At 34.4% G+C, this 13038-nt stretch overlaps 2 protein-coding genes across 7 annotated transcripts in view; both read right to left on the minus strand.

The window, feature by feature from the left end:
- Nucleotides 1-2835, minus strand: part of LOC110823258 (phosphatidylinositol 4-kinase gamma-like protein) — a 58646-nt gene extending 55811 nt beyond the window's left edge. The window contains exons 1-2 of one of the 3 annotated variants that reach the window (XM_088210622.1): nucleotides 2637-2835; nucleotides 269-2052 (exon numbers count right to left, since the gene is read on the minus strand). In XM_088210622.1, coding sequence (XP_088066748.1) covers nucleotides 269-1645 — 1377 coding nt within the window. In that variant the 5' untranslated portion in view covers nucleotides 1646-2052; nucleotides 2637-2835. Of the gene's footprint in view, nucleotides 1-268; nucleotides 2053-2437; nucleotides 2496-2636 lie in introns of those variants that run through there. The other 2 variants (XM_022053615.2, XM_088210621.1) reach the window with 2 other exon arrangements.
- Nucleotides 2836-4676: 1841 nt separating this feature from the next.
- Nucleotides 4677-9715, minus strand: LOC110823198 (prolyl oligopeptidase family protein). 4 transcript variants are annotated; one of them, XM_022053532.2, is made up of 7 exons: nucleotides 9292-9715; nucleotides 9134-9217; nucleotides 8243-8676; nucleotides 7340-7534; nucleotides 6965-6994; nucleotides 5687-6796; nucleotides 4677-5546 (listed from the first exon to the last, which is right to left on the minus strand). In XM_022053532.2, the coding sequence occupies exons 3-7, from the start codon at nucleotides 8618-8620 to the stop codon at nucleotides 4995-4997; spliced, it is 2265 nt and encodes a 754-aa protein (XP_021909224.2). In that variant the 5' UTR covers nucleotides 8621-8676; nucleotides 9134-9217; nucleotides 9292-9715; the 3' UTR covers nucleotides 4677-4994. The 4 variants fall into 4 exon arrangements, with proteins under 4 accessions (XP_021909224.2, XP_088067580.1, XP_088067582.1 ...); XM_088211454.1 differs by having other exon boundaries at nucleotides 8243-8719; XM_088211456.1 differs by lacking the exon at nucleotides 9134-9217.
- Between the last annotated feature and the right edge of the window lie 3323 nt (nucleotides 9716-13038).

A 13038-nucleotide genomic window follows, 5' to 3' on the forward strand; every position in this document is an offset into this window, starting at 1 on the left:
CAAACACTAGTTGAACCAGCTAATTATTTGCTAAAAAGTTCCAAACATTTTCTAAATTTTTTATAATCAAATTAAATTTTTTTTCTAGATTTCTTCAATGGAAAAGAATTGTTAGTCACAAGCCGCCATGAATCATAAAAGAAGTCATTGCAAGTGAGAAACAAGAGTGGGTTGAAGCTAAACTGACATAAGCCAATTTTGTAAATACTAGAGAAATAGAAAAGTTAAAGCAGGAATAAGGAACCACTTGGGCAAGCAAACATCTTACATTCTCAGGAAAGCAGTAGCCATGATCAATTGGAGTAAGCACCACCTGGCCATCCTCACTGTCTTTGCTAACCAATATGTTACCAGCATGTCTATCTGCATTTGCCAACCTAATGTCCAACACAGAGATTTTGTGCACCTCTTTCACTGGAAAAGCACAGAAGCCCATATCTTCACAGCTTCCAAAATTTGTCACAAACATCTGTAGTGATCCAATTTTCACATTTCTGGAAGCATACTCGAAGCCATCTGGGTAATTGAATGCTTTATGCATGCACCTAACCATCACTGTGGGTGCAACACCAGCAAATCCCTTCTCTTCATAAAATGAATGGGATCGACCCACTGGATGATCCAAAATGTATGCTGCTACTTCCCTCAAAGCTCCTTCTCCTACCCGTGTGCCTTTCTTCAACCCCTCCCCATCCGCTGACGAGGGTAACCCCCGTGGATTATTCACAGCCAATGGTTCTTCATCAATAGGCTTAAAGACAGAGATATAATTCTGACCAGATGGATCTTGCATGAAATACGCTCCTCCAGATCCCTCTGATGACCGAACTGGTTCATTTCCTTTATCCATTCCATCAAATGTTGATCTAATAAGCTCTCTAATGACTAAAGGAAGTTCAATCTTAGAATTAACAATCAAAGGCTCCAAGAGAAAATCTCTCCTTAGTGGCTTTTGTTGTATAACTTGTTTTCCTAAAGATGTTTCCTTACAATGATATTCCTCCCTGACCTCTTTCTCTTTCTCATCTAAATTTATTGCGTCAACAGACACCTCAAAATCTTTATTAACAGGTTTTGCCCTTACTTTAGCAGATTTCTGAACCAGCAAGTGAATTACAACCTCACTTTTCTTACAGATCTCAGTAATAAGCCTCTTGTCATCAAGCTCTTCACCATTAAATATCAGTTCTTCATTTTTGAGATCAACAAATCCTTTTCCCTTCTTAGCAAGTTGCTGCTTCACATAACCCACATTTCTCCCCTTCTCAACATGAAACTCAAATTCCTTCCCACACATAGTCCTAATAGTAATAGCTTGGAGATCTGAAAGCCGCAGAACCAAATGCAATACGTTCCCATCAGCAAGCCCATAGTCCCGGACACGAGAATTGTTACGAGCCAGTTCCCTCCCTTCATATACCAGTTTCTGCTTCTTCACAAAAAATCCCTTGAAAGTCTGAATTCTTAGCTTCACAGAAGCAATTGAATCTGACTCCATTACACGAATGGGAATCACAGACCCAGCAACAGTGAGGTAAATCAAAATTGAGTCACTTGATGGCCGATCATTTCGCCCAGAAAAGTTACCAGGGAAATTCAGTGACTCCTCAAGCACAGGACTAAGAGCTACACTGGCTATTGACATTGCTGAACCTTTAGATATAAAATCAAGCTTATATCACCAACTTCTAGAGCCTAAATGCTATTAAGGAACAAGATGTTTACAGAATTTCAACAGGGTAATACCAAACCTTAGATTGGTCAAGCAGCCAAGCTGAAAGGGTGCATCAAATAGCCAAAATCAACACAAAAACCTAACACAACCATGAATTTCTTCCCTAATCTAATAAATGATGCCAAACTGCTAGATAAGCATCGGCATCCTCATGAATAAAGAGCAGCCAGGGACAAAATTTTTGTGGTTGTTGCAACTCAAACTCCTCCAAAGGTTTCCTAATATGATATTTTTTCACACAACATCAGGTTTTTAAGCTGTTCAAAGTCATCCGGCAGAAGAACATGCGATCATTCCAAATTCAAGAATGAATATCACTGCAACAAACAAAAATATCGCTTGAATCAGACACCAAAAAAGCATCCTTGATAAACGAGAAAGCAGAAGAAAGCACTGGCAAAATCAACTCGTCTCTCAATATGCAGATAAAAGAAGTCTCAGATTGATTCAAGAATTCGAAATTAAAGATGATATAACGTCAGCTCCAAGCTCTTTCCAAACGATGAAAAACTAGATTTTCCGTTCAAACGAGAAAATGATTCCAATAAGTTCCTATTTGCAACACAACTGAACTGAACTAGACCAAACTCAACTATAAGTTCTGCTTAGAGTTTTTAAGGTTTCTCTTTGATCAAACAAATAATCTATAAAATGAGATATTTCTACAGAATCAGAGAAATAAATCGACAGAACACAATTCACCTTTAACCAAATCAATCTAATCCAACGAACTATCTTAGTCGAAATGATTGATCTGCTCTCCCATTAGATTGTTTCAAGCAAAAAAGATTCATCAAATTGAAGCAGGGATTATAGTATGTCGTAAGTAAAAGAACGAAAAAAAATCCGCAACGGAGAAAACTTAGAAAAGAGATCTTTAAAGCAAATTATAAATCAGTACCTTGAGCTCACGTGAAATGCAAACAAAGATGGACTTGGCAATGATTCGTCATTTTATGTAAGTTTCTCTCCGTAACTTTCCTGCCAAGTTTTCAAGCACTCCGGAATTTTCTCTTACCTTTTCTCGAGAAAATTTTAACTCCCTCCTTCGGGAGAAAAAGACACACCCAGACTGAACAAAGAGAGCTTCAGTTTGCACAATTTACGGGGCTGTTTATTTATAGCGTCGAAGAAAATGGCATTTGACGGAAGTTTACAACGTTTGCAACGGAGTTAATGGGAAAACGGAAGGTTCAATATTTTTAAGTAAATTAAAAATTTAGGCGGTAAGTATTTCAAATTCAATACACCATTCTAATATTTTTATTGTTAAATTATATTAAGATAATATTATTTTTATTTAATTCTTAAAATAATTAAATTAACTAAATTCATATTTTTACTCTCATAATAATATGTCTAAATTTAATCAGTTAATAAAAAATAAAAATCTTTATTTTAAATTAGATATTAAATTCACTAGAGAAGATAGTAATATTTTCATTATATTCTTACTATATTAAATCAAAATTTTATTTCTATTATATAAGTTTAAAATTTAGATTGAATTATTTAATAACTAAAAATTAATTCAATTATGCAATTATTTTGCATATTATTTAATTAAGAGATAAAAAATGGTAATATTATATTTTATTAGCATAGAAGGTTCTGGAATTCCATTTTTACCAGAAACCCCGGAGGCTATTCCAGTAATTTCGACATTTGTACTTCAAACTTTTTAACGAAATGTCCGGACATGACTGACGCAGTTAAATTAATTAACGGGGGAAAGGGTGACGCGTCTTAGTCCGTCAGATTTTGATGAGAGTATTTTAAAACTTGGGCACCAAGATATTTCTCACAGGTCAGCATCCCGTGCAGACAATACCTAAATAATACTATGTGACCAGGACCAATGATTGTGCGCCACGTCATCATCGTGACATAACGAAACCCGTTCCTCGGGTTAAAATTGAGTTCAAACTACAAACACTGTCAACTGAAATTTTAAATAAAATAATTTAATTATCACGTACTCTTTTTATTTAATAAAATTTAAAATAATTTAATCATTTCAATTTTACTAATTTAATAATAAATTAAAATTTTAACTCTATTTTATCAAATATCATATAGTAATTATCATCAACTTATAATATACAAATAATGTGACTGAGTCAATATTATTAATAAAAAATTAATAATTTGTAAGTTTCTTAATTTTGACAAATCTAAAAAGAGTGCTGAACAAAAAAATTATGTGACCAATAGCTTTACTTTTGCTATATGTAATAATATACATTTTACTTTTGTTTCGAATTTTAATATCATGGAATAAAAATAAGAATACAGTATAAATAGTATACAAATTTCAACAAAAATAACATTCGAATTTCAAATCAATTTCATATTAAATTCAAAATTTAGATATCTGCTCGATTATTTCTTAAGCAGATGATGATATTAATCCGCGATTGTGTTGGAATTCATTGGATTATGCATTAATTATATAAATTATAAAACCGATCTATTGCACGAAGCAACGATGCTTTAACTAGAGTTAAATCCGAAGACTGCCTCTTGTTTAACAGTCTTTTCTTTAAGGTTTTATTCAGGAGCAATCTTCTGGGAGGATGATTGATTCACCATGAAGATAAGGACTTGTAACCATCTCTGGATTTGGTGAAGGTGATGGCTATGGCAGGGGACAGAACAAATGGGGTGACTCGGGAAGTTGCAGAGAAATTCAGTATTTCACTACTGCCACAGAAATTGATGTTGAAGTCCTACAAGAACCAATTCCAAACAACGACCAAGCTTCGGTCTCTATTAACAGCTTGATCTAATCGCGAAAACCAGTAAGGTTCGAGACCCTTTTGGCATTTCAGCCACGATTATCCCATCTTGAAATCTGGATCATCAACTTGATGTCCCCATATATTCAAAATTCCGAGACTAGGGCTGACTCATTTCAGTTCAGATCCTCGAGGATAGATCAGAAATGGAAAATATGGTCATCCATGTAAGTGTAAACTGCTAAATAAGTTTTCAACACTAGTTGTGGATGGCCTACATCCTTCCTTTATGTAGCTCTAGCTTCACAAAACTATACGAAGCAACTCAATACATACGAATTCTACAAAACAACGTGATGATGGATGCGCGATGGGAAAATTGTAGGTTATTCCAGAGTGGAAAATGTTAAAATGAGGTAAAATGATTCAACTCCCAATTAAAATAACAATTTTTTTCACAAACTTCCCTACCCACCAAAATGGAACAACAACAATCTATGGCATATAGACAGGCATTTACCTCACAAGCTCCTCTGAATGAATTCCCAGATTCGCTCTTCCATATAAATCCGGTCCCTATGGCGACGTGGCATGTGGCGTTCATCTGGGAAAACCAACAGTTCATAGGGCTTTCCAGCTGCCACAAGTGCATTAACAAGCCTTGCAGTGTGTCTAAAATGGACATTTTCATCAATCATGCCATGCACCAATAACAATTTGCCTTTCATTTTATGCACATGGTGCATCACAGAGCTATGCCCATAAGCTGCAGTATGTTCTGTAGGAAATCCCATGTATTTTTCTGTATAGAATGTGTCGTATCCATCCCAGGACGTAACAGGGGCACCAGAGACAGCACATTGGAAAAGATCAGGGAACTTGGCCAACATCATGGCTGAGAGATAACCTCCATAGCTCCAACCGTATACCCCAATATGGCCAGCTTCTGCTAGCCCTTGTTTGATGAGCCATTCAACCCCAGTCACTTGATCCTGGCAATCAATACAGCCAAACTTATGTTTAAAAGTGCCTTCAAAATTTAGTCCACGTCGGCTAGTTCCCCTGTTATCTAACTGCATACAGTGAAATAAATAAGAAATTAGATGCAGAGTAACTTTCGGGTATGTAATTGGAAAGTGGAAAATGCATATCTAACTGGACATGAGATATTTGACAAGGTTCATTTAGACCCAAGTAAATAGGAACTACAAACCTTCCATACTAAAATGCCTCTGCTTCGTAGATACTGTGCTTTCATGTCAACTGTATTTATCCACGAATCACAAACAAGCTGTACACCAGGACCACCATAGACATTGACTAAGGTTTTGTAGGGTGGAGGCCCACACGTTTTTGCATCAGGCATGTACAAAGCCCCATATAATACAGTCCCATCATCTGCCTGTATTTGAACAAGCTCAGGAGGTTCAAGCTGAAGCCTTTTCAATCTCGGTATCGTCAATGGTTGCTCATATACAGGCATGATTACCTTTCCATCAATCAAGGAGCATAATGAAATCCTAGGAGGAAAATCAACAGAATCATGAATATCAATGAAGTTCTGCATACGATGATCGAGCACAACCACATGTTTTCCCTTTCCATTGGTCAACCTCACAGGCGCCTGCAAAGCAGGGTTTCCATCTGGATATAGTTTCGTGCAGTATAGGTTAGATTCTAGGGGTCCATCTAGAGTTCCTGTAAAGTATATAAGACCTTCAACCTCATTTAACCCAGCAATTTGCTCAACCATCCAATCACCTTGGGTTATTGCGCCTAGACAATTTCCACTAGCATCATGCAGATATAGATGTTTGAAACCAGTTCTTTCACTAGCCCAGATAAATCCTCCTGAAAATTTTGACATGCCTCTATCTAGAGGTGTAAAACAATCGTGTAAATTAACCCATGTGTCTCGCTCTTCGACCAATAAAACTTTTCTTTGACCTGTCTTGATATCAAACTTAAGAATCTTGAGCTTAGTGTGTGATCTATTCAAAACCTGAGCTATGAGAATATTTCCATACATCCAATTCACTCGAGCTAAGTATTCCTCCTCATGGTTAGGTTGATCTGTCCCTCCGCACAGAAGATCCATCCATGTGATTGGACCTCCAGCTGCAGACACAACCCCAAGGCGTACTTTGACATTTGAAGCTCCTGTGAAAGGATAAGCATGATCTTCCTGTGCATCTGACCCAACTGAGCTTTTCCCCTGGTGCATAATTCTAAAAAGTGGTATTTCAGAAGAATCAACTTGTGCGAATGCAAGATACTTGCTGTCAAGTGACCACCAATACCCAGTCTTTCGATCCATCTCCTCCTGAGACCAGACACCAAAATCTTATTGAATAACCAGAGTAACAAGCCATTCTCTAGTAGAGTTACAAACTGCAGCTATGCTGAGAGAAAAACATCATTTTCTGCTAATAGCTAATTTATAAAGATCAGAAGTAGAAAGAAAAGTTCCATAGGAATTTAGATGTCTCACCTGAGCTATATATTCAGCAAGACCACGAGTCTGCAATGCATGAAAACCCAGAGTCATACTCAGGAAAAGGTTATGTCAGATTGTAAAAAAGCATTTGCAATATACCGACTGTCATATTCGACATGCAGATAGTCCCCCAATAATATATCTAAACACCTAGATAATATGCACATTAAATAATAGAGAATGGATGTAATCGAGGATAAACAGAGCCTACATGACAGTACAAAGCCTTATGGTTGTATAGAACTTTAATTTTCTTTATCTTCTATTAAACCATCAACACTCGTGTAAAATCAATTGCAACATTTACTTAGAACCAAAATTTTCTTTTGAACTTATACCCTCAGATGACAATGGTGAATTTGAACTTACTAACAAGCTTCCTTTCGCGCCAAATGTTAATTGTTTTCCTTGATTGTATAAGAGATTCAGAACATGTAACTCAGAATCCTTTACATAAGCAAGCATGGTGCCATCTGGGGAGAGATGTGGATCAATAATTGGAGAGCATGATGTGCCTGGAAGTTTGAGCTCTGGTACTGAGGAAGCAAGCTCCTGCAAATAAATCTGTTCACAGGGAGAAGACCAAATCAACATGACGCACTAAATGGATAAAGCATGTAATATAACATATATCAGATATTCTTTAAGGGAAACCGGCAAATCTTCTTCCCCCTTATGGTAAAGAATCAAGAGTTAAGTAAATACTTCTGACAGATCAAAATTACCTAAAACCTCTATATACTGTTTGGACACAGACATTTATACTGATTTTCAACCTAGAATGACACTGCCTTTCTAATTGAAGCAACTATTTCACGAACTGTAAAGCTCAGAACCGCCATGAAGGATCTATAATCTATTGAATTTGTGCAATGTAAAAACATGCTGGTGCTCATGAATATGATAGACTTGGCATTTGTATTAAAGACTAGGAAATGTTATCGAATAATGCACTAAAGTTTCTCCTGCTCTTAATGGAGATCATGGAAGAAGATGTCTTCCAGTGGTACCCTTCATCCGGTTGCAAAAACATATATATATATATATATATATATATTCTCAACTAGTAAGAAATTACTGAGCAATATGTGCTGTATCCGTTCATGATTATGTCTTACTATCAACTTTGATCCCTATTGCCTTTCAATCTTTAACATTGTGCCAAATCTATTCAATGAAAACTTTCTCAAATTTACAACAGAACGAACATGTTTTAAAGATTGCTAATAATAGATTGTCAATAATAAAGATAGGTAGTTTTAGCAAACTAACCCCGCCAGGTAAAGGCACCATTATTGCTTTCTTCTTCAGGCAAGTCTTCACCCATTCATACCGTGTCACTCCCAATCCTCGCTCCCTCAACCTCTCTCTCCTTAATTTTTCTTCCTCAGATATATTACTCTCATCGAGTCCCCCATCTGGTGGACTAAACACCAATTCTTGTTTGCCAGTCTTGAGATTGAATGCAAAAACCTTTCTACTCAACGTGTGATCGGGACTAAACAAATAAGTCACCAAACTATCATCAGGACTGAAGCTGATTGACGTGGGCGCTACATATCCAGGCACAGGGGATTGAACTATCTCTTCAAGTGGGAAAAGAATGCAGTCGTCAAGAGCCTGTGTAGTTGTGGTATCAGTCAAAGGCATGTTATTGCAAGGCGATAGGGATCTCGAACGCTTCAAATTCTTCTTGTTCTCCTCAACTAATTGCATTACAAGATTTATCAAATCCCTACAGAACAGAACCTAGGTACCCCCCCCACCAAAAAATTAATTAAAAAGAATCAGATACTAAAGCAATATGAACCAGAATTTTCCCAACTAAACTACATGTTACAAATTAAGTAGCTGGCATTCCTATTTTGCAGCAGAATATTGACAATCCACCCAAAAAAAATAAATTAACATTATATAATGAATTACAGAATCACTAATTTAAGAAAAAAAATCATTAACAAAAATTTAATATGTGAGTTCCTCTTTTTCAGCAATTGAAGGAGATTTACACGAAAGAAAGAGATAATCCTTTCCTTAATTTTCACTTGGTTTCCTTTCGGGCATTTGACATTTTCTACGCAACCAAGCAGGGAATTTAAAAATACAAATTCCTAAAAAATTCTTAAAACGAGATTATAAGTCAATTAGGGAAATAATGATTACCCGCTAAGAAGCTCCACAGAGCCAGCTCCCTAGCAAAGTTCCCACAATCACGAGAAATAATCCAGTGGATCCAATCACAATCAACTAAAACTGCATCCAATTATTACCTTTTTCCCGTGAAAAAAGAAGAAGACGGAGACAGATTTCAAGCTCCATACCTTATTTTTCCAACATTTTGTATTTTACCAGGGAACTAGATTCCGATTTTACCCGGAAAGGGATGCGGATTCGGATTCCTGAGAAAATGGAATTAGTGAATTGGGGAATCAGAATTGGGTTCTGTGTTTAAGATCGAGAGGAGGAAGATGATGAAAATGATGATCAATTACAGAAAAACAAAAAAAAAAAAAAACAAGGAGGTTTTTTGGGTCGTCCTTGGACTTTTAGGGAAAAACTGTACTTGAGACACTGAGTTGAATAAGATGAATCACTGAACCTGGCTTTTTGAATCAAAAATAAAAAATAATAATCCAAATTATGGATGTTTGAAGATGAAAGATTCAATTTTTGTTTTTCTTTTTTGCCTCTGAGGGAAAAGGGTTGGCTTTTCTTGGTGTAGCTTTCATGAGTTCAGCAGAGTTATTTTCTCTTTTTGTTATTTTTTTATGAAAAAAATATGTAGTTCAAATTTTAATATATATTAAATATTATATAATTATTTTATTAGGGTTTTTTTAAGTGTTCATCACATTGATTTTTTTTTTTTATTGGAGTAATTCTCTTTGAATTTGATAATATTATGATAATATAATCAAAGATTTAGAATTATGAATATTTGGCATAATTTAAAATGTTTTTATTATATTTATATTAAATTTTTTATAAATATTGACTTTGAATTAAAGTATAAATAATAATTATATTAAATTACTCATGAAAGCATGACATTTTTTTTTAAAAAAATATTAAATCATCTTTTTAACTCATTAACTATTTCACTTAAATAAAATTTATTCACCATATGATATTTATTTAATCGAAATTTAATTTAATTACTGTAATTTTATCGAGATAATATTAATTTATAATATATTTATAAATTAATAAATTTTATATTATAGACAATATTATTTTTTTTATAATAATTAACGTCAATATCACGAAAGCATCGCATTAATTATTATAAGAAAAATAACGAAATATGAACTTAAATAATTATAACACTCAATTAAAAATATTAATTTATGTAGTATGTGGATATAAAAACATTTTATACCTCTTAATGTTCAAAAAAAAAAAAAAGTCATTATTAACTTTATTTAAATATTTTACACTGCTTAAATTTATTTAAATTTAATCTAATAAGTTTTTTTTTTTTCAAGTACAACTAAACGAATTCATATTAACAAAGAGAGAATAATGAGTCGAGACATATTCAAATTTAATATTTTAAAATTCATTCTAATCCAACATGCTTCGTATACATATTATAAAAAAAAATTTATTATAAATTTGTTTATATCCGTACTAATATATATGATATATTAATATTAATATTAATAAATTTAATCAATATAAATTATTATTTTCTCATTTTAGAAAAAAAAAATTACATAGGGCCAAATTTTATTACAATACTTACTTAAAAACTCTCATTTATAATTTCTCTCTACAAACATTCAATGAAGCTAACACAAAAGATGATGTGTAATAACCCATAACTTAAAATAAAATAAAATCATAAATTAAATGCGGAAGTGAAATAATAGATGTACAGTTTATATTTATTACACAATAATTTTAAAAGACCTAATAGGGTTACGAAAATGTCTTTATAAAATAACAAGCGAAAAATCAAAAAAATAAATGAAAAATAAATAATTGGGCATCCTATGACGACTTTTACTAGCCTTTGAATGGAGTTTGGATCGTGAACTATACACAACTTTCTTGTTGATCAGGATCTGGATCTTGATTTTCTTGATTTAAAATAGTTAATGAAATAATGAACTACACTAGTTCAGTAAGAATATCACGCTACTCACCGATACAGAAACTAAAGATTGGTAAAAGTTATAAAAATAACCAATGAAACTCTAAATTTAAGTAAATTCATTTATCATAAATAAAATCATTTATTGCATACTTACCGTCGCGAGATTTCGAAAACTGACCTATAGAGACAATAACTCAAATAACATCATGATCACATATTTAAGTGAAGAAGAACAATGACTTTTCTTTTTTAGTTACTTACCGGTATCCCAGAAGGTCCATAAGGATGTCTTACTATGCGTGAACTAATATCTAAACTTTATCAATTAACCGGCCGTCATCATACTCCGTCATATATGAGCGTCAAAAATATTATCTCTCGATACCTTATCCGGTATGAGATAATGTTCACGGTAGGGTTCCCTATGTACCAAGTCCGTCCACCATCTCTCAGGATATCCAGTAAGATAACTATTAATTAATTCACTTAACCAAGTAATTTTTTATTTCTATTTTAATTTATAGTTTCACAAATTAATCGAAAATCACGCAAGACAAATAATACATACATCAAGGAAGCACAACTGAATCATCTAACAATTCTAGTATATTATCATGCATTTAAAGTTATAAAACCAAACAATAAGTTAAGCATGACAAATAATAAATAACTAACCTGTTTCGGCTCCATTAGTAATTTGCAATTATTCTCAAAAAATTTTAAATTACACAAAATACCATATTATCGATCTTTAAACTTCAATTCCATAACAGAGTAATGTGAGAGATTTTTACCCGAATCGATATTCGAAATACTGAACTTTCTACTGCACCTATTGACGGTCATCAGATTTTCTAAATTTTTATGCGGAGATTAAAACACGTTTAACATACCTAAAAATAATTCAAAAATTCAAAATCGGTATTAAAAATTATTTTTTAGCCAATTTCGAAGTTCCGGCACAGTGGCACTGTCGTGCTCCAACAATAACACCACTGTCCGCAGTGGCGATCTATCTCAGTCTGGCCGTTTTTGGCCGATTTTGGTCAGTTTCGGTTGCCTTTATACATATTCTTGCGAAAAAATACGTTATGGGGCATCAATTGGTCGAAAAAAATCAGAAAATAGAAATCTACCAGTGGTAGAGTTTTTCGGTGCAGCGGCTCCGTCAGCTCGCCTTCGCAGTTAGGAGTTTTTCTTCGTCAACCTGTAAAATATAGAATGACGAACACAACGGTAGAAAAATTGCATAGAACGGAAAACGAGAAGGGGCTCATCGGAGGCGGTTGCTAGTTTTGCATGTAGTTTCTAGCTCACCCACCGTTTGTTTTGCTCCGATATGGCCACAGGAGTGCTCGGAATCGAATTCTGAGCAGATATGAGAATTTTTACTTTTTTTGGCAGTCGAATGTGGCTCCGGTGCGGCAATGGATAGCGGTTGGCTCCCTTCTCCGGCGGGTGGCTGGCAGTTAGGTTTTTGGTTTCTGTGTGATGTGAAATATTTATACCTATATCGCGTTAATTTGGACTATTTATCGCGTTTAATCTCGACCGTTCGATCATATTTAAAGAGAAAACAAATCTTGACTGTTCATCTCATTTGATCTCGATCGTCCAATCGCGCATAAGGAGGAAATAAATCTGAACATTTCATCACGTTTGATCGCGACCGTCCGATCGCGCGGCACGCGGATAACCAGCATGGCCTCCCGCGTGATACCGAGTCAGCGTGCCTTACCACGCGGCGCACTCCGGTTCGTCGATGCTGCTGACTAAGCGGTCCTACATGGTAAAATTTTCTAAAATTGCGTTCTGACATCAAGTTTTTTATTTTTCTTTCAAAAACACTCCCCGAACCCAATTTTTCACCCCTCTTTACCAAAATTATTTTCAATCTCATCCCTAGTTTGTTTTTTCCAAATAAAACAAAATTTTCATTAAATTAATTTATAAAATATATTTTATTTTA

Source organism: Carica papaya, chromosome 9 (genome assembly GCF_054855325.1).
Source record: "Carica papaya isolate Zhongbai chromosome 9, ASM5485532v1, whole genome shotgun sequence".
NCBI lineage: Eukaryota > Viridiplantae > Streptophyta > Magnoliopsida > Brassicales > Caricaceae > Carica > Carica papaya.